Source organism: Diabrotica undecimpunctata, chromosome 2, assembly GCF_040954645.1.
Source record: "Diabrotica undecimpunctata isolate CICGRU chromosome 2, icDiaUnde3, whole genome shotgun sequence".
Lineage (NCBI taxonomy): Eukaryota > Metazoa > Arthropoda > Insecta > Coleoptera > Chrysomelidae > Diabrotica > Diabrotica undecimpunctata.
The window spans coordinates 22,366,838-22,391,935 of NC_092804.1; the positions used below are offsets into that span (position 1 = coordinate 22,366,838).

Consider the following 25,098-nt stretch of genomic DNA (forward strand, 5'->3'; position numbering starts at 1 on the left):
AAAACATTTGTTGTTCAGGTTAAAAATGCAGCTTGAGCAATCTAAACTCGAACTTATTGAGCTCCATCATTATGTAGAGATAGGATTGAATGACAGAGATATCATTCAGCTTCATTGGAATTTTTCTCAAACAACACACCACTTGCTTCCTTCCACTCATCAATCCCCTTAATTCTACTGCATGAATCTCCATCTATTTCCCCATTACTCTGTAATACCAATCCGAGGTACCTAAAATGATTTCTTTCCAAAACTTACTTTTCACAATCAGTCACAATTCAGTTAAAAAAGAAAAATATTTAAGTAACAATACAAAAAATAAGGCAAAAAAATATAATGTAACCTAACCTAACCAAACCTACAATAGTTGCTTTATACTATGTCTAAAGACTAGGGATGGTTGGAACAGGGGTTTTTCAACAACTGTTATAACCTGTTTCAGTTCCAAAAATTACCTGTTTCAAAAAAACCGCTTCAGTTCCAAACTGTTCTAACACTAACACTGACACTGTGTTACGTACGGGTTGCTTCAGTACCGGTTCGGTTTGTTCCAGAAAGTTTGTTGCGTTAACAATAGACCATTGTATTTGTGGTTGTATGTTTTGAAAGTTTGAAGTCTTGTCGCGAGTCGCAGTAGAATTAAATTTTAGATAGTTTTATTGCCGGTTTAATACCTACGTGCTATTTTTCTTTTAAGTAAAATATTCTTTTATGATGAGTTCGAATTCTTTATTGAAAATGGAAAGTGTATCAAGGCACAATAAAAGTAGGCCAGTTTGGAACTTTGTTACCATAGTTGACAACACGATTGCGAAGTGTAATCTGTGTCAGTTACAAATCACAAGTTACAAGTCGTATAAATCATCAATAACAAACTTAAAAAAACATATTGAAAGAAAGCATCCAACTGTGAACATTCCACAAAAATCTGTTATGTGTGTAAGTAGTGACATTGGAAATATAGAAAACGTTGTGGACAGCGCCAGGGTTGTCACCATTACCACTACTAGCTGCAATTCACAGTAGTCAAGTATACACTGGTCTCCTGGTCTGTTGTGTGATGAAAACTGTTATATTGGAACAGGAAAACTTATTGATCAATATCTGTTCCAACCTGTTCCATATAAAAACCTGTTTCGAAAAGAACAGATCCTGTTCCAAAGTGGCATCTCTACTAAAGACATTCTCAAAAGCACGTCCTAATAAAACAAGGTCTATTTTATTCCCATTTAAAAATATCCTGTTCATTGGAGAATTTTTACAAAATTACACTGTTAAAATTTGATTGCAAAATTTTGAGATAATCTAGTGAATCTAGAAAAGACATCAAATTACCATAGGTTAAATGACGTTCGCTCAAATGACTTCAGGAGAAATTATGTTAGGTCAAATGTCCTTTAGGCGATCTGTTTTAGATAAAGTGCCTTTAGGTCAAATGTATTTAGGCGCGAAGTGTTGCGTTAAGTGCTATATGTTTGATGATGTTTTAGCGAGCATTCGTTGCGATAATATATCTCTACTGATTTGATGTCATTAAAACTGATAGTGTTAGATACGATGCAAACAAATAATAAATGTTAAATATTACCTGTTGTGGAGGCGGTCTTGAGGCATCAACAGCTGGAGGGGCAGGTCTAGAGGGTGGCACCTTCGTAGCATTATTAGAAGGTCCATCGTAAAAGGTTGACTGTGATTGAGGTTCTGAGCTTTTGTGATGTGGAGTCGATAAGATAAGAGGTGCCTTAAGATCGTACCCGTTAGATTCCGCTATGACAGCAAGTCTTTCAAGAATATCTGATACTGTAATTCTTTGTTGTGGGTTGGCTTGCAAACATCCTCCTAATAATGACAGTGTTAGTTAAAGGGCATTTTTCTAAATTATTTTAATTTAATAAATTTATACATTGAAAGGTAAATACACATAAGTTCTGCGTCCAAAATTTTTTGGTCATATAAATGCTATTAGCATTGTCACAGAGACTTGCAAAAGTCATCTTGACTTAAAATGTTCATTAACACAACCATCTTGAGCTTATTAACTAGATTATCGACTAAAAATTAATCTTGGCCACAGCTTTTTTGCTAAATTTTTGAATTCAAATGTGGTCATAGCCTTGTTCCGGGACGAATTTCGTGAAGATAGACCAAAATCGACTGTTGCTTTAATAAATATCGATGCTGTGCGTGAGGTAATATTGCAAAATCGTCATGTTACTACCATGACATTGACGCACGTTTGGGTATGAGTTCCACATGAGTAGATTTAATATCAAATGAAAATGTGGTTGTTAAAAAGATTTGTACAAAAAGACTCATGTTGATGAGTTTAAATGTTAAAAAAAAATACTAAAATCTGGTATTAAAAAGAGGCTTAAAAGATTGTGACGAGTGAGTAGACAATGGAAAGTACTTGGTCGCCTATTTCTTCAGAAAACTCGGACATACTGCCAAGATATGATTAAAACAAGATACACCTACGAATTCTAAATTTTACAAAATTTTTTAATAATTTTACATGCCAAAGGTATTAAAAAAACCGCCAAAGATGGACACTGTCAGTTTTTATGGGTTAGTTAACACAGTGATTTTTTACGTCTTAAAAACAATGTATAATCCGCTATTTATTCTTGATTTAGCTCCATATGAATTCCTTTTCTTCCCGTCCATCAATTATGACTGTCTGATTCAATAGTCATCGCCAAAGGTGTATTTATCTTCTTAAAAAATATTCATGAAAGAACAGTAAATCAATTTTTTATTAGAAACATTTGTTTTTATAGCTTATTGGCCCAAAAATTAGGAAGTAACCTTCGAAATATGACAGATTTAAGCCATATAAAACTCACTCCCTCTAAGGGAACAATTCACTCATCCCAGATACCTACAGTATCACAATAATTGCGCTCCGAGGGTACTCATTCCATGTTATTCATGTTTTACATACTAGGTGATCTGGTATGCCAGGGTATTCTCAAAAATGTTCTTATGCATCTAGACGTTAGGAGCAGTATTGATTTTTTCATGATCTTAGAAATATATTCACTAAAACCCAGCTGTATGATATTCTCTAATCAAACCTAGTTTCATAGGCTTGATAGTGATATTGATATTTACCGTTTTGCACCTGAAAAGCTTTAATGATATATTTAAGGTAATTTCTGGTTAAACATTCTTGATCCTAAAGGACAAGTAGAAAGCTGTCTGTTTTGGGAAATATCTTCCCTGATGTCTACTAATTTTTCGACACTGTATTGTCAACATAGTCTTGGCTGACTTTATCTGGATACTGCATATGCAGAGGTTTCCTCCTCCATATATACATTTTTTCTATGTACAATAGATAGTACTGTGTGTGCATTTATTTTTGCCTAAGCTCATCTAAGTTAAAAGCAGGTTGTAAAATAGATGTTTGAAATTGTGATCCTTCTGAATTTTAAGTATATAGTCTTATGGAAGAACATTGTAAAGACCAACAAAATTTATCTTACAGCCTTATCACATCTGATAATCTTATCTGACCACACTATTTTAAATCAGATTATAACTATATGTCAACTGCTTAGTTTTTGTTTCTATTATAATATTATCTTCCAACTTGAGAAGTTTTAAATAAAAAAATACAAAAATTATTCATTAATATATTTTTTGTTTCAATTTTTGATTTTTCCATGTATACTATCGAATCCAATTACAATTTTATGATGCTCTTTTATTTATTATCACAACTGTCATCACAACTGTGTTAAAATTTTGGAAAATACACTTTTTGTGGATTTTTTCTTAAAATAGGGTGCTACATTTATTTGTATTGTAGATAAAATGTTCTTTTAGCCTCATACACTGTTCCTATGTTCATGGATTTCAGATAGGTTTAAGCACCTGCTGCTGAGCCTTTTTTTTAGATAAAATTTTGCTTCAAAGGGTACTTAAACTATGTTCTCACTGCAAGGCTCATGTGTGCTCGCATTTTGGTTTTTTATGGCCTACATTTTAATTTTTTGTGTTCTTTAACGTGTAAAGAAAAACTAAATATATGAAATAAGATAGATACACAAGAAGCAGAAATACAGCTGGAAAACATGGGAGAGGAAAGAGAGACATATAACATCCCAACAGAGGAATAAGTAATTAAGGCAATTAAAAAACTGACAAAGCACAAATCGCCTAGAGCAGATGGCATTCCTAAGCCTTCTATCTTGTTAAACATTAATATTTTTTCACTCACTCACTAATAATTGTATTTTTTACACAATTTCTCTTTTATACTGAAATTTCTGGAAACAATTCAAATAATAAACACTAAATAATATTTTTTAAAGCAATGTCAGCTGCAACAATAGAAATATAATTAGGTATACATTTTAAAGCCTGAATTAAGTAAGTTATATAATAAAAATTAAGTAAGCTGAGTAAGCATTGTTATCAAACAAAAATTATCTAGTTATTTTCCATAACAAATTAACTGGTATAAGGTTTCCCTTTATCTTTAGAAATATGAGACAACAAAAGAAACAACTGTTGAATTAATAGGTATCATTCTTTGGTTATAAATAACTTACATCTACTAACTAATAAATATAGCCTCAGAAATTTACTATAATCTGCATTTATCTATTTTGTTCTAAATTATCAAATAATTTATAAAGAAAATACTGCAACATTTAAGCAGTCAGTGCAAATATAACAATAACTGTAGATATAAAACAACATAATTAATGTTATATACCATATTATAGCAACCTTTGATCAACTCTAAAATTGAACAAATCATTCTTATACTTACTAATTATTTCATGAAAGCAGGAGAACCTAGGATCTGGAGGAATACTGTAATTTGCATTCATTATCCTTAACTTTGCACTGTCTTCAAATGGATGTCTCATAAAACACAAGGTATACAAGATACACCCCAGTGCCCATGTATCAACAGGAGTACCAACAAAGTAATTGTTCCAAGTATCAACCATTTCTGGAGCCCTATACATTGGTGTTGTGAATTTGGCCATCTAAATAAAGCAATTAAATATTTTTTATTAAAAACATATACACTACCTTTGGAAATGTCAATTTAGAACTTGGTTTAATTCATATATCTACTGATTTTATATTAAACTGGGATACTCAATACATTTTACACTATTAAAAAACAAATATTTATTGCAAATAAAAAAGTAATTGATATTTTTATCTTCAATTTTAAACTTTTAGAGTTTTCAGTCATCACTATATTATATTTTTGTAATACAATAAAAGTATTAAGTGTGATTCACTTAAATTAGAGGTATTCAAGTACATACATTTTCTTCAAGACCAGCATGTTGATTGGCAGTCCACGATATGTCAGGCCTATACACTTCAGTTGTAGCAGATCCAAAGTCACATAATTTTATACTACTTTCTGCACTAATTAAAAGATTTTCAATTTTCAAATCTCTATGGATAATGGGAGGATTTTGTGAGTGCATATGGGCTACAGCTCTGCATGTTTGGTAAAAAATTCTTGTTATTAGATCTACATCAAAAGCAGAAGTACGTGCTTGCAAAATTTCAACTAAAGATCCACCTAAAAGCCAAATTCCGATATATTTTCCCTAAAGTCTAAAATATCACAACAGCTTAAACATACCAGGGCATAGTTCTGTTACCAATAAAAATTCTGATTGGCCATGTTGCGTTTGGGATTTATCAATAAAAGAAGCTGTTAAATATTGAATTATATTTGGATGACCAGATACTTTCTTTAATATATTTATTTCCCTTATAATATTATTCTTGCTTTCTTCATCAGCTGCTAACAGTCTCTATAACAAAGGATAATTATACCACAAGTAATTTATAAAAAGCTTTGATAATACCTTTAAAGCATAGTCTTTTCCTGTTGTTACATCTTGTGCTACAAAAACCACAGCAAATCCACCTAAAAAGTGTCTAATTTATTTAAAATGTTTAAAAATCAATATTAAAAATACCTTCTGCAATAACTTTTTTTATTTTTAGTTGAACATTGGATATTTCTATAGTTTGTCCCACAAAACTGTTTTCAATCTGCCCGTTCGTAGGACCGCTAAAATACTCGAAGGCAGATTTAAATAATTCACTCATTTTTGTTCACAAATTCATATTACTGATAAATATATTTGAGACTATCCTGCCTCCTACTAACCGTCAATGTCAATGTCAGTGAGGAGAGGAATGACAGTCTTCTGTTTGACAGCTCCACTACTGCATAAATGCATTAATTGTGAAGGTCACCATGGGCGTAGTGAAATTTTAAAAATGTAAAAAATTAAATTAATAAGTTTACACATAAAGTTAAATTATATAAAAAAATAGATTCATATTATAAATACCTAAACATTATCTACAAGTAACTCTAACCACAAATAGATTGTTGTGCTTTAGTTTCTTGAGTTATTACTGTACAGCTTAATGATCAAGTCTCTTATAACTTTTTGAAACTTTTGTCACGTAAGTAACAGCTGTCATATTTCAGTAATGTCATAACTCTGTCAACAAGACAAATAGTCGGTGTTGCATATGCCTATGTGTTATATTAATGATTTTCATGTTATTGATATAAAACAGATTATTATGAATCTATAGACATTTCCCAGTATGTCTTCTGAACAAACTCAATTTAAACCCGTCTTAAAGAAACATGGACAAGTAATAATAGAAGACGTTCCTGGACTTGTATTTTGTAAACCCCGTTTGATACCCCTTAAAAGCTATACATTGGAAAAACTAGAGAAGATGCAACAAGAAGCTCAGAAAGTTCAAGAAGAAAATAACACACAATAAGTTATAAGTGATCGTACTCTTAGTAAATTGTATTTTATTTCAAAATGAGCTATACACCTTTGGTATCAACAATATTGTTATCTTTTATATTATCGTCGTCAGTTTTGTACCGATATGGAAATTGGTTTAGGCATCGTTTATTTGTAACATTAGTTGTGCTACTAGCTTGGTATTGCAGTTTTCTCATTATATTCGCTTTGCCTTTGGATGTTATTTCAGTAAGTATATTGACAACTACTATACAAAACCAACAAAATTAATTTAGATCATAATAATAAGAATTTAAAACATATTAGTTATACTTTAGATTTAAATGAAATACAAATGATCTATTAGTCTATCTAAAGTCTATTGATCTATCTAAATAGTCTGCTACATATATTTAGGACAAGGACATGAGTACAGATATATTTTTATAGATAATAATCTGTGTTTGTTATAGTAATAAATATATGAGATCTACAGTCTGTTAAAAATTTTATTAATCAACCAAACCTTTTTGAGATTAGTTCTCAGCTGTTTCTTTAGGATATGTTGATGTCAATTGATCAAATACTGCCTGATAATTTATTATTATTGTCAATGTGTGATGCTTTCTTTGTTAGTGAAATGAATGTTACAATAAAAAATGTTGACATTTTTTTCGAAGTTATCAGATATCCATGATCACAATTGACAGCCAATTGTATGATTAGTTATGCTTCCAAATTCTTGAATTAGTCTGATTCATATAAAAACCAGTGATGCAACACTATGGGACTTATAAGCCAGTAACTGTACAACACAAGCACAAAATGATTTCAACAAAGAAAAGTAAGATAAACCATTTAAATATTATTGTCAGAAGAAATTTTTGTTTATGGTCTAAGTATAATTTAAGGTATTTATCTCGTCCTCCAATTCATTTATTATATCTCAAACAAATGTGAAAATCATTTTCTGTAAAAAAGTTAAAAAAAAAAGAAAGATCCAAGAGTTGAAAACTAGTTTAAAGAGAGAGCAATTCATATTTATTAAAAATTGATTTGTTGAATTGTTTCTAGATAACAAAGATTTTTTATTATTTTTCTCATTTGGGTTTATTAACAAGCTCTATGTTCAAAAATACTAAATGTGAGTGCTGTTTTGAATATTTCAGTATATTTGACATAATGGTCACAGTTAAAGACCGATTCTAGAGAGAAAGGCAAGATTCTTAAGAAAATGCCCTACATAATAAAGTGATAATGCCATTAACATTAGATTACAGAAAATAAACACTGCTGTGTGTCTCTGAACTTCATAAATGCCTGTCCAATTTTTCAGAGCACCAAAAATTTTTTATTTCTAATTTAACTGCCACCTATTGGCTGAAGTACAACCAGTTATAACAACAAATGGCTTCCAAAAAAATATAGTATGAGCTGTAAGAGCCGCAAGTTGGCTGTGAAGCCAAAACCAGAGAAAAGTGTTTATAACTCTGGTTCATCAGGTGTGCAACGGAGTAAATATTTAAAATAATTCATTCATTTTATGTTATAAACAGTAGATAGACCTAGTCTTGTTCACAAAAAATTTATTGACTACAAAGTTTGTTATTATAGCAAATATCCGCATAAAATTAAAAAATGGGTAATGCCAATCACTTGTCATTTAACAGTACAAAATCTAAATTAATTCCCATTAAATGAAATGGATGAAATTATCAAAGCTGAGATTGGAAATGAATTCTTAAGTCTACATATAATAAACTTAAATTTGACTGCCATTTTATATTTTTGATGGGGTAGAATCTACAAAATAATGGATTTTTATATGGATGCCAATCAAAATGAATTTTGACATGGCTACAATTGTTTATTTCACTTCAATTAAACACATCTGAGATATGTATAACCTTCTGGAGTGGTTGTTAAATCCATTTCAGAAAATGCTGATCTCTATTTCTAAAACACCACTAAAAAGTTTTTTTTTGTTAAGTCTGAGAATCCCTGGACTAAATTGAAGTCATGGGAAATTCAGGTCTTTTGAAAACCCAGATTTGTAGGCCTGGATCAGTAAGTGACCCTGGTCTATACTCTGGGTCTCAAGTGAGTTGTATCCAAATGTTTTTATCTAATCCTAAAAATACAGACTTAATTGCCAATAAATAAATATATATTAGAAAGTTACTGACCATAGAGTTGCTGTGTCTTATGGATATTTAGTTAGTTTAAAATAATGATAAGACTAGTAAAGGTGTAATAAAAATCGATTTTTGGGAGATACAAAATGTTCACATACAAAAACTAATACTTTAAAATTATTATTCTTCTAAGGAAAGGGATGTGGTTCTTCGACCTGGATCAGTTGTGAACAATCCATCAATCCATTGGTTTTCTCAGCTTTTAAATTATATTGTTTAAGGTCCAATTACCTCTATACAATTGAATCTTGTCCACTGGAAGATTTCTTGTTTAGCCTCTCATTCTAACCATTCATTTCAGATGAAACGTTTCTGAATATTTATTTCTATGAAACTCATATCTGATGTTAATTAATGTATTTCTCTTTTAACTGAAGATAAACTTTTATAACATTAAGTGAGTTCATTTTAATAAATTAGTGAGGAGAATGACATTTTTAATCATATTTTCATTACTTTAATTAAAAAAGTACAATTTATACAAAATTTATTTTTAATTTTTCCCAATTTTCTAAACTTCTGCCATCTATGCGCAATGAAATTAATATCAATAAGTTGATATTATGCCCTATACAGGGCATTAAAATACCAGCTATCTAAATAAGTAATAAAAGGAGTAAAACTCTAAAATAATTCAATTTATTTAAAGGTAGTAACAATTTAGTGCATGTTATTTATCTTTGTAGACTGTATATCGTCAGTGTAGCAAGGAAGACATTGACGATATAACAACAGAAAATTCAAATTATACATTGCATCCCACAAATATTTCCATAAATGACTGTGAACCTCCTTGGACTAATTTACCCAAAAGGGTGTTTGAAAATTTATGGCGCACAGTCTACTGGAGCACACAGTTTTTAACATGGTAAGAAAAAAGATAATTTTCATTATTAATTTGTGTTTTGGTAGTTTTAAGTAGTATTGGGTGATGTTTTATAATTTTTTGTTTCTCTCTTGCATCTTATCAATAATAGGTTTTACTTCTTTGTGTTGAATGCTTCAGCGGGATCGGAATAGCAGAATGTTAAAACTAATAGAAAGAAATGGAAATAAATATTAAACAACAGAATTTACATAGAAGGACCATGTAAACATTTACTTCTTCTCTCCACAATCTTCTTGGTCTACCCCTTTTCCTGCATTTGTTGGGGATCCACTATTTCGCTTTGGCCATAGTTGATTATTCATCCTTTAAAAATGGACATACCATTTCAGCTTTTTGAATTCTATAATTTCCAGGATGTCAATGTTTATGCACATCCATTCTCTGATTTCGATATATCTTTTCTAGATATTAAAGTAATTAAGTATTATTTCTATGATACTTCTGTATATCCAAATTTTTTGGTCCAAGCGATGTGATTATTTCAGTTAACATATTGATGAATTACATTGCGCCATTTTAGTTGCTGCTCCTTTTGTATTCTGACCATCGTTTGTAATGCTTACACCGAGATATTTACAGCTATCAGCATTTTCAATTTGTGTGCCTCTTAGTCCTAAGTGCCTTCCTATCTTCCCACCACTACATAATCTGTTTATCTGTCTTTTCGTAGCATATATAAGTATCATATAATCATCATAATCATCCTAATTTTCTTATAAATCAGTGTATTTTAGTAAACAGCTTTTGGTAAATGGCTTTTTGCAAATGTGCAAGTAATAATATCACATATTTTTCTATTAACAATCAAAATTTTACCCCTTTGCATTAATTTATAGTGGAATTACTTACTTTTAGGTATCACTGATGATCCATCTGATAACAGGGAAAAACTTTTTGAAATTTTGTTAATCCTTTTGGATATTTTTAGTATAAATTAAATATACCAATAACACAAGAAGTTTTACACTTCATTGTAAGTTTTTTTATTAGATAGATAATTTCTCTTTTTTAGGCTGGTGATGCCCATGATGCAGTCTTACATAAAAGCTGGAGATTTTTCCATCAAAGGAAAGCTAAAATCTGCTTTAATAGATAATGCTATTTATTATGGATCCTATTTACTTATCTGTGGTGTTTTGTTAGTGTATCTTGCACTTAAAGGCATTCACTTAGATTGGTAAGCTTGTACTCCAAGTATTATGGATGTATTTCTGAAATTGTTTACTTGTAGGAATAAATTAAAAGCAATTGCTTCATCTGCTAGTAATACATGGGGATTGTTTTTGCTGGTTCTCTTATTCGGGTATGCCTTAGTAGAGGTGCCAAGAAGACTTTGGAATAAATCTAATCACAGTTTAACACTAACTGAGTCCTATTTTAAAGCAGCAAAGTTAAGCTCTGATAGATGTGAGGCAGAAGAAACTGTCGATGATGTATTAGAGGTAAGGTATTTATCATATATTCAATAGTCTTGCTAATATAGGCTTAGATATATGTATGTATGAAGCACTATCCCCTTTTACCCTTTTCTTTTTCAGACAATTTGAATGCTACTGTCGAAAATTTACTGAATAGCAATTTTTTGTTATTTTTTTAGTCTCTGCAGGCGGTTTCATTGGCAGTGCGACCTGGTCATCCGTTTTATCCCTATTTGGAAACAATATTGATGAAAGTCCCCGCAGAATTGCAAGACAGGATGAAGAGACGACAATTGCCAGATGATACCCCGACTGATGTGCCTAGTGAAAAAGCTCTTATTCGGCTTCATAAACAGGTGAGTATGGTAGATGACCAATACTTAAGACTTATATTATTTCTGAGATGACCTGGGTTATATTACTCTGCATAATAAGCTGAAGCAATGGGTATAATTCTGTTGTGAATTATATCAGTTATATTATGCAGAATTTTCGATTTGTATCAGTTAATATTTGGTCTAAATCACAAAACTTTAGTACTACTCTAAATCACTACACATTTATCCAACTTCTTTTTTTAAATTCCAGGTAACATACTTTCTCTTAATGCTGTAATATATTTTTCAGACTATAAAATCCTTACAAGTTCTACAAAGAACTGAAACGCAGTGGAATTTAATGGTAGAAAAAATTTTCGAGTTAGAAGATACTTTAAAAAACCAAATATCTCGAGACAGAGTATTTAAAAGAACCTTCGAGAAGAGACACAGTTGGTTTGGAAGGTACATTTACACATCGAAGATCGAATGGTACTGGAAGTGTCTACTGTACTGCTATACCCAAAAACTGTTAGCTGTTCTAGCTGGAATATTTTCGGTCTGCGTAGTGTGGTCAGAAGTGACATTCTTCAGTGCCAGTCCCCCACTTTCAATCTTTGCAGTTATCGTGAATGCGGCTACAAGTCATTATGATTATTTCACAATTCAGGTATGTATGTTTTATAAATAATGTAACGAGATTTACACTATTTATTTCGTGTACAATTGCTTTATTACATTATATCATATATAGTTTGGACTAAAACTCCATAACAATACTACTGGAGATAATTCATATGGACTGAAGCAGGAGCTCTAAAAAGCTTGTCAAATATTATCGAAAAGTTTGGATTAGATGTGCTAGCATTGAGAAATAAAGCAAAGCTGGAAAGAGACAATAATAGAGCCCAAGAAACATTAGATTCGAGATTAGAAATCACAAGTCGAAACGAAAAGAAGTTAAAAGAATTTACAGGCAAAAAAGAGAGAATATCTGGAAAGACAATTAAAAACAATACAAGAGCACTATATTAGCAAAGAAATAAACAATTGCTATCAAGTGAGAAGTGAGGTAAACCGGAACATCAAATAACACAGGGACAATTTTTTGTAGGAATAAAGAAGGATTACTCATTGGAAATAGCGCAGGAAAATTAAACAAATGGTCACGAGCAATATTTTGAAGAACTGTTAAACAATGAAGAAGTTATTCAAATAAATGAAATAACAGGTCAATTGATAATGAGAAGGAGCATGTAGAGGAACCAATAGAGCAGGAATTAAAATAACCAATAAAATGATTTAAAAAGGTAAAAGCGCAGGGGAAAATGTAATCTCAGCAGAAATTTCAAAAATGGGAGTAGATACAATACAAAAAAAGCCATGTAATTTAATACTGATAGTGTGGCGAGAAGAAAAATTATACATAATAGATCGAAATAGCATGAGAATGATATAGTAGATGAATATAAAGAAGGGTTTAGAGCAGAAAGATCGAGAGTGGATCAAATTTCTATCTTAAAAATGATACATAATAACACCTATGAACGAAATCGGGTACTTGACATGCTCTTTATTGACCTTAAACAGGGTCTCTATAGCAACTTGAGTTGCTTTCAACATGTTCTCATAGACACCTCGTCTAAGGGTTAGCAACCCCAATGTTGGAGTCCTACGTCTATAACTATAAACTTAAACTTAATAAACTATAACTATGGATCCGATTTCTTGGAATTTCTTGTTTAGTTTATACACCATCTTGTAAGAATGAGCTTGTTGCGATGCTGAGCCGCGAATCAATTGAAAATTGTCTCATAATCAGCCTGATAACGCAGGTACAATGTCAACACGTTCATGTTTACTGTACTTACACGGAATTGGGTATCTACGACGACATAAATACAGTGATCAACAATCGTAAAATAACAAATACCGTACGTCCCATTTTTTATTGTTACAATTCGGCATCGCACAGCAGTGTTGCCACGTTGCACTGATGTATAAAAGCGAAACTACTTACCTATGCTTATGCCTACGCACGTAATATGAAGAATGCGATCTTGGCACCTAAATCAAGAAAACTGTTGATTTAGCCACGCTCTACTTTTAAAGGATTTTTAATAAATATCTATTAACCTAATAATTTAATAACAAAACTCAATGATTTTATTTTTTAGATATTATCAACAATAACAATCTTATATATGTGCTACTGCGCATTTTCTACAGTACTTAAAATAAGAGTCCTCAATTTATATTACCTTGCCCCTCATCACCAAACGAACGAGTACAGTCTAATATTCTCCGGAATGATGCTGAGTCGGCTCACTCCACCACTGTGTTTGAATTTCCTCAGCTTGATCCATATGGACAGCCACGTACTCCACACCGACGTTTCAGAAACTTCCTACACGAAGGTTAGTATTTACTTTTGCATTTATTCTTTGTCTGTGATTTCTGCTAAATTTTCCAAATTGTACTAGCTGATTCGAAATGTGGCAACGATATTTGTTTTACTTTTAGTGTTCTTCAAATTTTCTATCTGTGTAACTAGGACATGATAGTGATTTATGAATCTTAATGTTTGATTCTAGATCATGGGTCACATGGATATCATCGGCATAATTTCTCATGGCTTTAATATTTATTTCCCCATGGCTATACTTGCCTTTTGCCTTGCTACGTATTTTAGTCTAGGATCTAGGATATTGTCAATGGTCGGATTTCATCAATTCATCGGAGACGACGAAATGACTACGGATTTAGTAGAGGAAGGTAGAGAATTGGTAAAACGAGGTGAGTAAAAATTCATATTAGTTTTCAAAAACCGTATTACAGCGTGAAATTTTTTCAATGAACAAAATGAACTAATTTTTTAAAACCGGACCTGATTTTTTCTAGTTTGAATAAATCAGTAGGTTAGGTGGTATAGTGGTAGTAGTGTAACATTTGACAAAAATATGAGATACATGGGACTTACCGTTCAAGTAATGACTAATAGAAATTTCAGTCAAAATATTTATGAAGAAATTTATTTATTCAAAAATAGGAAAAGCCCTAATATACACAAAAGTAATCAATGTGTCGCATTAATATATAATAAGATAAAATTAACAATTACACTTAAAATATAGTACCTACAGTTATAAAACAGTAATAATATAACATAAAAACACGACTAAAAAACAACTACCTAACTATTGGTGCTTTTATTATGGTTCATTAATATGCTTTTAAACATTTGTACAGATGAACAACTTTTAACTGTTTGAGGAAGCTTATTAAAAAGATGAAAACCCTTAAATAACAAAGAGTTTCCCGAAGCCGTCCTTTTTTTTTTTCAAAATGTGTAAATTGCAATTACCTCGAGTACGGTAATTGTGAATATCACAATTCCACTTAATAAACTCACAAAAGTGAGCAGGGGCCAAATTATTTAAAATTTTATAAATGAACACCATTGTAAGATGAAAAGACTCTTTGTTGAACTAAAACTCATTGCAGCGTGCTAAGCATTGTTGCTATAAGTGTATATCTGCTTCCACCAAGAATGATTCTCATTCCACGATTTTTTAATTTTTGCAACTGGGCAAATTGATTTAAATTGAAGAGAAAAATAACCGATGAGCAAAAAATCGAAGAGAGGTTGAATAACTGCATTAAAAATTGTAATTTTAGTTGAAGTTGACAAATTTTTAGATATTCTCAAAAAAAATTTTTTTTGGTCATTAAAAGATAATAAATTATCCAATTGAAAATCAAGGTACTTAATTTTTGTGATCATTTATATTTTATCATTGTCAATTTAAAAAATTAATGGTATTTATATCAATATTTGAGTATTTATATTTAGTTGTTATTATCATAGCCATCGTCTTTAACACATTTTTAGTTTGTTGATCTTTAAATATTTATTAACAGACTGCAATGCTGAATTCATTCTAGATACAGCATTTTCTAAGTCTGAACCAAAACATGCAAGTAACATGTCATCTGCATACAAATTAAGGAAATCACATTTAACAAACAAGTTTATATCATTTTAACACAATATAAACAAAACGAGTCCTAAGATACTACCTTGAGATACCTAAACGTTAACACTAATTTCAGAAGAAGTAATATCATCAATCCTCACTTGTTGCTTTCTATTCAATCAGTAATCTTTAAACCATTCAAGAACATTTCCTTCAACACCATAGCCTTCTAATTTAGTTCTTTTTTTGCTTTTAACATACTAACTACCACATTTCTTGCTCTTTTAAAATTCTACCATTTGGCATTTAAACTCTTTGTATAATTTATCCCTAATTTTAATTTTACTATTAACTTCATTATCAAACCATGTTATGTAACTTTTAATCTGACATGTTTGATAAAATTTCATTGTAAATAATATTGACATCAGTAGAATCTAAATCTCAATCACAAGAACGTAAATTCATTTGGATTTGATATATTTTTTCCTCGTTAAGATATCTGTAACGTTTGAAAAATATTACTAAAACTGACTGATATTATTGAATGATCACTCAACTTGGGAGTTGACTGAACAAAACAACTAATCAGATCATTATTAACAAGAACATAATCAATTAAGGTTTCACCAACATTCGTAATTCTAGTAGGTTCAGTTAATAATTGCTTAATACCAAATTGTAAAAACATTGCTTTAATTTTCTGTGTGTAGAAGCTAGTACTTAAAAAATCCAAATTAAAACCACCCAGTAAAATACAAATGATATGACTTTTAAATAATTCGTCAAAAATATGCTCTAAGTTCTCTAAAAATACTTCATCAGAACTAGAAGGTGAATAATATATGCCGCTCAAAACAATCTTGTAAGAATCTACTTAATAAATGTACACCAAAAATTATCTTCTTTAACAAAAGTTTTAGCGGCATTACACTTAAGGTTATCCTGAACATATAGTACAACACCCCCTGTAGATCGTTTAGATGAATTGCAGCGTATCACCTTATACCCACACAAAGCAATTTCAGAATCTTCAATTTCACTTGTAACTCAAGCTTCACTAACCACTATTATTTTAGGATAATAACACAGCAAACTTAACTTAATTTGGTCCATTTTGTTTAACAATCTCTATGCATTTAAATATAAAATATCAATATTAAATAATATAGTAGGACTACTTACTAGTTTTTTTTTTGAGATACATTTATGTCTTAACCACACCGTCTAACTGTAATTTGATTTTCTTGAAATATTCTTTCTGGGCTTTTGTTTGATCCAGGGAAATTCTGACATCCAGCACTCTAATTAATCTTTTATTTTTGACAACAGTTTTAGCATCTTCAGCTGTATTTAATACTACTTTAATGGGTCTCGTTCTGTTAGCAAATTTTCCCAATATAAATAGTTTTATACTATTTTTGTTAATATTACAATCAGTCAAAACATTAACTACCGCATGTTTGCCCTCTGCATTACGTTCCCATTTTTTTTTAATTGATTCATTGAGATTAAATATAATTGTATTGGAAGCCCTATTTTGCTTCTCCAGCATTTCGGAAATAGTATCCTCCATATCTGGTGCAACAGATGTGACATTTTCCTTGTGTAGAATTTTATTTATACTTTTCTTAAGCTCACTTACTTCGTTAACAGAGCTGGTACCTTCTGAAATCCCACTTCACACTGTTCACAGAAAAACTTTAGTTTACGTTTCGTTTTCAACTGCATGCATTTAACTTCAGATGCTGTTAGATTACCACATTCAATACAAAGAACTGTTCTGCATCCATCACAAGAAATAACTTGGTTTAAGTCAAATTGGTTATCACACTCGGCGCATGTATCCATTTTATTTATTAAAATATAGAACAAATACAGAAAACTTCCTGGATTATGACTATTTATCAGATATTATCAGTTAGTTAGATTAAGTGTTTGATTCACGTAGACTGTACATATTTTTAGAAAAGCGTAGAAGACAGAGAGCCGAAGAATCATCAACTAGACGCCGGGAATACAATGAAAGATTTCCGTCAACGGGAAGATTTAGACAGCCTAGAAACAGTACCGAGATAGGTAAGCTCCATATAATGCATTAGATAAATTAGTACCTATTTGATATTATCAAAGTGAATAACAATCCAAGTCGATTAGTACTTTATTTTTTATATATTATGTACAATTATAACAATAAATATTTCTAATGTCTATTTAAATAGTAAGGTAGTCTTTGACAGTCATGTACTTTGTGACAAAGTTGAGTTGAACCGCGACCTTGAGCCACTAAGAAGGATTATTTTACTTCCACTTTGTTCTCAGATTAATAGGCGTTGTCAGCTAATTGTTGTGTTCCTCTGAGGTATTTATATTCTCATTGCGAAGAAAAATATAAATATTTTCTATTGCTTTTAAAATTATTTTATCTAAAATATTTCAATTTCCTACATTAACCGTTATCCGTCGCTGTTTAATCTTTGGTATAGTTCGGATGTAAATATGTCCTGTCGGTACAAAGTATCATCAATCAGCCCCGATTTGTCTATTGTTTAACATAATCATCCTCAAATGTCCTCCACCTGTCTCAAATCGCAGGCAATAAGTTTGATATGCCCAAAACACAACAATTCATCACGACTTAAAGAAGGCCCTGATAGAGACCTCCATCATGCAACCTCTTCTGTCCACTGCTGGACATAGGTCTCTCCCATTTTTCGCCACTCTTCACGGTTCTGTGCGTCTTGTTGCCATTTTTTGGATATTCGTTTAATGTCGTCCATCCAGCGTGTTGGTAGTCGTCCTCTGCTGCGTTTGTCTTTTCTTGAGCGCCAGTAAATTAGTTTTCTGGTCCATCTTGAGTCTTTTAGTCTCGCTATGTGATCTGCCCAATTTCATTTCAGCTTGGCTATACGTTCGACGACATCAGTGATACCTGTTCTTTTCCTTAGGTCTTGGTTCCTTATTTTGTCTTTTTTTGTCACGCCGAGAATCGATCTTTCCATGCGCCTTTGTGCCACTCGAATTTTTAGTGCTGTTGTTTTTGTGAGAGTTTCTGCTCCATATGTCATAATAGGAAGAACGCATTGGTCAAATGTCTTTCGTTGCATAGCTATCGGGATGTTGCTCTTAGTGAACCATACACCGCCCAAGCAAGTGTTATTCGTCGTTAAAATTCTGAAATTCAAAGATCTGATTATCCTTGCTTATTCTGATTTTATGACCGAGATATATGTACTTGTCTGTCAATTCTACCACTTGATTTTGGATGGTTAGGTGTTCGCTGGAAACCAAATTTGTCATAAATTAGCATTTGTTGTGCTTCACGCAGATCTTCGGTAATAAGTACTATATCGTCGGCAAAACGCAGATGATTGAACATTTCTCCGTCTATTTTTATTCCTCTAGTTTCCCACTTTATCATTTTAAAGGCGTATGTGAGGACCGTTATAAATAATTTAGGTGAGAGAGTGTCGCCCTGTCTCACATCTCGCTTTATATGAATTTCTCTGGTGGTATCATGTGGTTTTATACGCATTGTGGCGTTTTGGTTCAATGTTTTTACTAACTTTGTAAGCCGGTAGTCTATTCTACTATTGTTCAGAGCAGTTATAATGCTGTCTAATTCCACGGTATCGAAGGCTTTGTGAAAGTCTACGAAGATAAGTACCAGTGATCTGTTATATTCTACCGATTTTTCTGTTAATGATTTTACTGTTTGTAGGTGATAATTTGTTCCGAATTTTGAGCGGAAGTCAGTTTGTTCTCGGGGCTGATAGAAATACAAATTTTTTTTTAGTCTTGTCGTAATTATTCGGGTAAACATTTTATAGATGTGGTTCAATAAGCTGATTGGTCTATAGTTTTCTAGGTGCGCCTTGTCTTCTTTCTTGTGTAGTAAAATTTTTACTGCGTTGTTCCATGTTTCTGATCTGCAACAATCTGTTAGACAAAGGTTAAACAAAATTTTTATTTGGTTGAGAAGGGTACGTCTGCCCATCTTTATAGCTTCTATTATGATTCCGTCTTCTCTTGGTGCTTTGTTGTTTTTCATCTTTTTCATTGCGTCTTGGATTTCGCTTAGTGTGATCTCTGGAATGAGCTCTGGACCTTGGTTGATGATTTTGCGTGATGCGGTGGCTTCCAAGTTCGTTTGGTCTTCTCTTTGACTTGTGTATAGTTCTTGATAGAAGTCTTCAACTATGTGTAGTAGTTCTTCTCTATTTGATATGAGGATTCCTTTGTTCTTTAGTTTGTGTATTTCACATTTTCCATTGTTTAGCCGTCTTCTCAGGACTTTCAGACTTTTATTCTCTTCTATATATTCTCGGTGGACCTTTTTATTCTTAAATCTTTCCTCATAGCTTTTGATACTTCTTTATTTATTTTTCGTAGTGTTTCTTCGTCAATGCTTTCACTTCCTTTGATTTCTCTTCTAGTTTCCACTAGTTGCTTTGTTTCAATGATTATTTTTTCGTCTTGTCCTCTTTTAGGGCAGTATTTTACTTGAGCCTCTCGAATAGCTTCTACGATATTTTCGTTTAGGGTATTTACATTATTTATGTATTCATTTTGTTGTAGGATTTTATTGATATTGTCTTGGTATTCATTTAAATTCGTTGTGTCGTCCAATGTCGGACTGGCTTTCTTCCTAATCATTTTGTATTTTTTTGTTATTAAGTCTAATTTTAGTTTCGCTCTTACCATTCTATGATCGCTACCTGTGGTAAAGCTATTAAGGACTGTGACATCGTTGAATATATGTTTTTTGTCACTGATTATGTAGTCTATCTCGTTTCTGATCTTGCCATCTGGGCTTTTCCACGTCCATCTTCTGTGGTCTGTTTTAGAGAAGAAACTATTCATCTGGTATAGATTTTGTTGTAATAGAAATTCTAGTAGTGTTTGTCCACGCTCGTTTATGCCTTTGGAACCAAATTTACCTAGTGCTGTTTCCTGTTCATCCTGCTTTAGACCGATCTTTGCGTTAAAGTCGCCGCATATAATCGTGTAGTGTGTTGGTGTTTCTTTCAGTGCCGTTTAGATATCATCGTAGAATTCTTCAATCTGCTCATCCGGATGGTCCGTTGTTGGAGCATATACTTGAATAATCTTTATTTTATACCTTCGGTTTAGCTTTACGATTAAATAGGCTACTCTTGTGGATATGCTTGGAAGAGAACTTATAATATTATTAATTATAGTATATATTAATGTGAACTTTTGAATAATAGTATTCAGGCTTTTTTTAAAAAACTGCATAAATTGCTATTTTCAGTGCGGCAAATGGAGGACCTGGACACAAGTCGCTCAGTTCTCAGAGACTCGCATGGTTTAGATTCCTACAACGGCACTAGATTCGCCTCCGAAGTGGACACTCGATTTCCGCCGAGCGAAGACGACATCGACTCCCGATTCGGGGCCAGTACGAGAATAAACGAACGGATGAATTCCAACGAGTTGGATCCGAGATTTTCGGACAACACTTTTCAGTTGGATGGTTTTTATAGGAACAACAGGGTAGGCGGGCCTCCGCGAGGGATTTTCGACGATGTTTAGATCTTGTCAGAGTTGTTTAGATATATTTTCAATAGTAAGTGGCTATGCACATAGAAGCACTTTCGATGTGATTTGTTTTTCAGAGTATAAGATAAATATAATGCAGATCTTCTCCCTTTAATAAAAACTATTTTTTACATATAAATAACAGAAAAATGTTTAAAAATCTCCACAGTATCTTCAATAAATTTACGCTTATTTAAAATTCAGTCAAATAGCAGATATTTGACTGGTCAGCTAAAATGACTATATGGACAGAGAATTTATTGTTGTTTGTTTATCATTTTCTTGAGCAACGCTTCCTTTACTTCCCTTCTGTAACGGTACTCAGTATTGTCTCGTTTCTCTCTGTATGTGTATCGATGTCTTTCCACTATTATTTCCAATTCTTTTTTTTTATCGAAATAAGAATTTTAAAAAAATAGCCTTTAGTTTTGTACATAAGAATATTGAACAGAAGATTGAGAAAAACATTGTCAGGTATTCAGCCGTTCAACTTTGATGAGAAGCTTTTGTAAACGTTTTGAGAAAATATCATTTTGTCATTGTCTATGCGTGAAGACGTGGTCGTTCGACACCTCAACCCATTGGCAAACTGAACACAACTGCCAATCCACCATTGTCAATCAGACCTTATATACGAGAAATGTAAAATGCTGGCAAATTTGCGACTGACGATCTGTATCATTGGTTGCCTACTTTAAAATTGTAATTTTAAGTTGTACATAGCAATCAGAACTTTATCGAAGATAATAACAAAACTGAATGTCCTAATTTTATAATACATCTATTTTTTCTACTCTTCTCTACTCTGTATTATGCATATACTACTATCATTGAAAATATGAATTTATGCACTAGCTTGTACTTTTAGATGTGCTCATTCCCACTAAAGTTAGATATGGCCTGTTGACTTAACCTTATGAGTTTACTACGGCGATTCTTAGGGTCATTATCACAACTCTTTAGGAAGTATGTATATTTTTAAAAAAAGTGGTGCTGGCATTTTTCTCTGGACGGTTATAAAAACTGCTGATAAACATTTTACTTATTTAAAATTCAGTGCATATTACCTATTGTTATTACATGCCTGAAGAGAAACAAATAAATCTCTGGTATAAATATTAGTGTATATTTCTGCAATTGTAATATTAAATCTCAAAATTGGGCCAGAAAGAAGCTCTACTTTATAAAGGCAACTCTCTTTATTTTTGGCAACCCTTTTGTTCCCTACTTTGTTGATTGTTAAGTTTTTTTTATTGTAAAATATTATAAATTGTATTATGTCTATTTTAGTAACCAGAAGTTTCTAGTAATATTATAGAAAACCACTATATTAAGGTTTGAAATACATTTTATTATGTAATATAATGATTTTCAATACAGCTGTTCCAGTAATCTTCCAATTTATGTATTATAAAGTATGACTCTGTCATATTTTTCATCGTCTATACTGTCTAATGACATCCCTAATATTTCTTAATTATATTTTAGGATTCCCCAGAGCTATCAAATAACCCTGTTGTCTGCTGATCTGAGTAGGGTGTCATATAGGTTTCAGATCCACTGGCCAAGATTCTCAAATAATGAGATTGATTCTCTAGACTATAAATCTGGCCTTTTATCAATTAATTAGAAAAATTCTACATACAAGATTCAATGGCTTCTTCTTCTTTTCCTCTAGATCCATCACATAACTCTGTTCGTTACCGATAAAAATGTGTTAAATATCGTTCTACCAGGTTCTCATTTACCCTCTATTCTTTGTTTTATTATTAGTTGGAGAAGGCTGCATTTTTGTTTCCCATAATATAGTTCCAATATACAAGTTTAATGGAGTTGCGAAAATGTGGCGGTAAGATTAGATTCTGTAAGATTTGATGTTTCCGTATCATCCAGCAGTAAGAGATCATATTATTATTTGGGTGGGATTGAATGCGTTTCGGACTTTCTTACTGTGTTTTATCGCTTCCGAGTAACCCAATTTTTTTTGGGTTATATCAGAGATAGAGATTCCTTGTTTGTGGCAAGATTATATCATTAATGTAATACAAGTCAAACAGCTACTTTTGGTTATTAAAAAGGACCATAACCTAGTTTAATTGTAAATATCGATACCAGATTATAAAAAAGATACCATTTGTAATATCAATTAGTGATCGGCAGGAACTCAGCAGAATTGTATTTATTAGGACTTTATTTCTATATTTAACGTTTGGTTCATCCAAATGTCCCAGTATATTGTTTAAACTTAAGAATTCAATATGCCCTTTTTACTATTTTAACATTATGTAAGTTAGATAATTAAGTTGTGATATTAGGCAATCTACAAGATTTGATTTTAATCGTTTTAAGTGACTTTGTAACTATTTGTAGCTTGAATTCATTCCTGCGTGTAAGAGTTTGTTATTTAATGATGATTGGAGCTGTTATACTGTTCTATATCTAATTCACTTTATTTCGTATTGTTTCATAAGTACCTACAATCTATCTACATCAGATTTGTGGAGAAATATTAATCAATTAAACGTTAGCATATGTTTAATTGTAATGTCATATTTCAGTGCCTATCTTGTAATATATTGTTTGTTAAGCTTTTATTCTTACGATATGATACTTTATTTGCTATACTTACTTTGTAATGGTATATGAATACTATTACAAATTATACCAGCCTATTCTGAATGTTATACTAGAGATAACTGGATATATAACAGAAAAGAAACGTTTATTGACTGTTATGTGTGTCACAGACCTTTGACACGTGGCAGTTGAGAGATGAAAATCATAATAGACACCTGCGTATGCTAAAAATTTAATTTTATGGACGTGGAGTTTATTTTAGACATGGATATTCAAGCTTTCGTTTTGGTAGTCATCTGTGCCTAATGTAATGATCCTGTTAAATATATTTATGGTCTCATTCATATTCATGCTGTTTCCTTTCTGATAAAAATAATATTTATGTACTTTTAATTATTTTTTAAGTTGACATTAGTGCAATCAAATATTGACAAATGTACATATCGTCGATTCACAGCAACACAGGACGTCTGATAGTAGTAGTAGTAGTAACTTTAGGATTTCGTTTAATGTTTTGTCAATGTCCTATTGTTGTTATGCGGCGTCTATATGTTTCGAATTGATTTAGAATGTTTTAAAGACATGTACATTTTAAATTATTTGTATGTTTTTTACAAAGAACTGTATTTAGTACCATTCCAGATTTTAAAATGTTTTTATTATAATAAAAAAAATAAATTATAGGACTTATACTAGAGGAAATCAACAATAATGACATTGTTTAACGGTATATTTAACAGAAATGTATTTTAATAATTATAATCTTAATAATAGACATTATTATCAGTCTGAAGCATCTTTATCGCTTTCAGATGATTCACTTCTCGATTAATATTAATATCCAGATTAATTATTTGTGCTCATTTATTCCACCAACAGTGGATGTTGTATTTGACCACGGAAGTGTGTAATATATTCTAGTCATTATGCTAATATTGCCCGACGTACTAATTGATTTTATTACCTTGTCAAATTGTTGAATTTCTTATAACTATTATCGACATATTTCACATTGTGTTACTAGTCAAAAAAATCATTCGATTTATTTTTTTTACTGTGAAATATATAGCCAATTTTACACGTACTCAATTAGAGTTAAGGTAAAATCACTTATTGTTTACAGCTAGCGAATTAGTGTCTTTATATTTGTATTTAATAAATTGATACATAAAACAGTGTACTTTATTTATTTTATAAATGAATATCAAGAATTTTTTAAGAAAGCCACCCGTATCTCTAATGTTAGTCCTTCTGCAGTTGGGGAAAAATAGATACGGCTTAGACTATAGTATATTTGAAGAATAAGCTGGAGTAAATTCTCAGAAAAAAAAACTAAATTGTTAAGCATATTTTAGTACGTGTGCTTTTCTTACAACGTCAATATTTTAGCTTA

At 31.5% G+C, this 25,098-nt stretch overlaps 2 protein-coding genes across 2 annotated transcripts in view; one reads left to right on the top strand and one right to left on the bottom strand.

Annotated features, from left to right (window-relative positions):
- The window catches only part of aux (cyclin-G-associated kinase), a 33,732-nt gene extending 27,557 nt beyond the window's left edge, over nucleotides 1-6,175 (bottom strand). Inside the window, exons 1-6 of the mRNA XM_072522494.1 lie at nucleotides 5,970-6,175; nucleotides 5,856-5,917; nucleotides 5,627-5,801; nucleotides 5,298-5,563; nucleotides 4,784-5,006; nucleotides 1,589-1,839 (exon numbers count right to left, since the gene is read on the bottom strand). Coding sequence (XP_072378595.1) covers nucleotides 1,589-1,839; nucleotides 4,784-5,006; nucleotides 5,298-5,563; nucleotides 5,627-5,801; nucleotides 5,856-5,917; nucleotides 5,970-6,102 — 1,110 coding nt within the window. The 5' untranslated portion in view covers nucleotides 6,103-6,175. The remainder of the gene's footprint in view (nucleotides 1-1,588; nucleotides 1,840-4,783; nucleotides 5,007-5,297; nucleotides 5,564-5,626; nucleotides 5,802-5,855; nucleotides 5,918-5,969) is intronic.
- Nucleotides 6,176-6,712: 537 nt separating this feature from the next.
- On the top strand, nucleotides 6,713-24,885 carry LOC140434327 (LMBR1 domain-containing protein 2 homolog). Its single transcript, XM_072522495.1, has 10 exons — nucleotides 6,713-7,019; nucleotides 9,652-9,833; nucleotides 10,867-11,031; nucleotides 11,086-11,296; nucleotides 11,452-11,628; nucleotides 11,900-12,259; nucleotides 13,767-14,006; nucleotides 14,184-14,385; nucleotides 17,535-17,645; nucleotides 20,842-24,885. The coding sequence occupies exons 1-10, from the start codon at nucleotides 6,846-6,848 to the stop codon at nucleotides 21,120-21,122; spliced, it is 2,103 nt and encodes a 700-aa protein (XP_072378596.1). The 5' UTR covers nucleotides 6,713-6,845; the 3' UTR covers nucleotides 21,123-24,885.
- Nucleotides 24,886-25,098: the final 213 nt, after the last annotated feature.

What these genes read in the sequence shown, in the direction of transcription:
- LOC140434327 (XM_072522495.1), top strand. Translation starts at nt 6,846, where the DNA reads ATGAGCTATACACCTTTGGTATCAACAATATTGTTATCTTTTATATTA. An exon ending in AGCACACAGTTTTTAACATG is followed by an intron (nt 9,834 to 10,866) that starts GTAAGAAAAAAG and finishes TCTCTTTTTTAG; the next exon opens with GCTGGTGATGCCCATGATGC. An exon ending in CAGAAACTTCCTACACGAAG is followed by an intron (nt 14,007 to 14,183) that starts GTTAGTATTTAC and finishes GTTTGATTCTAG; the next exon opens with ATCATGGGTCACATGGATAT.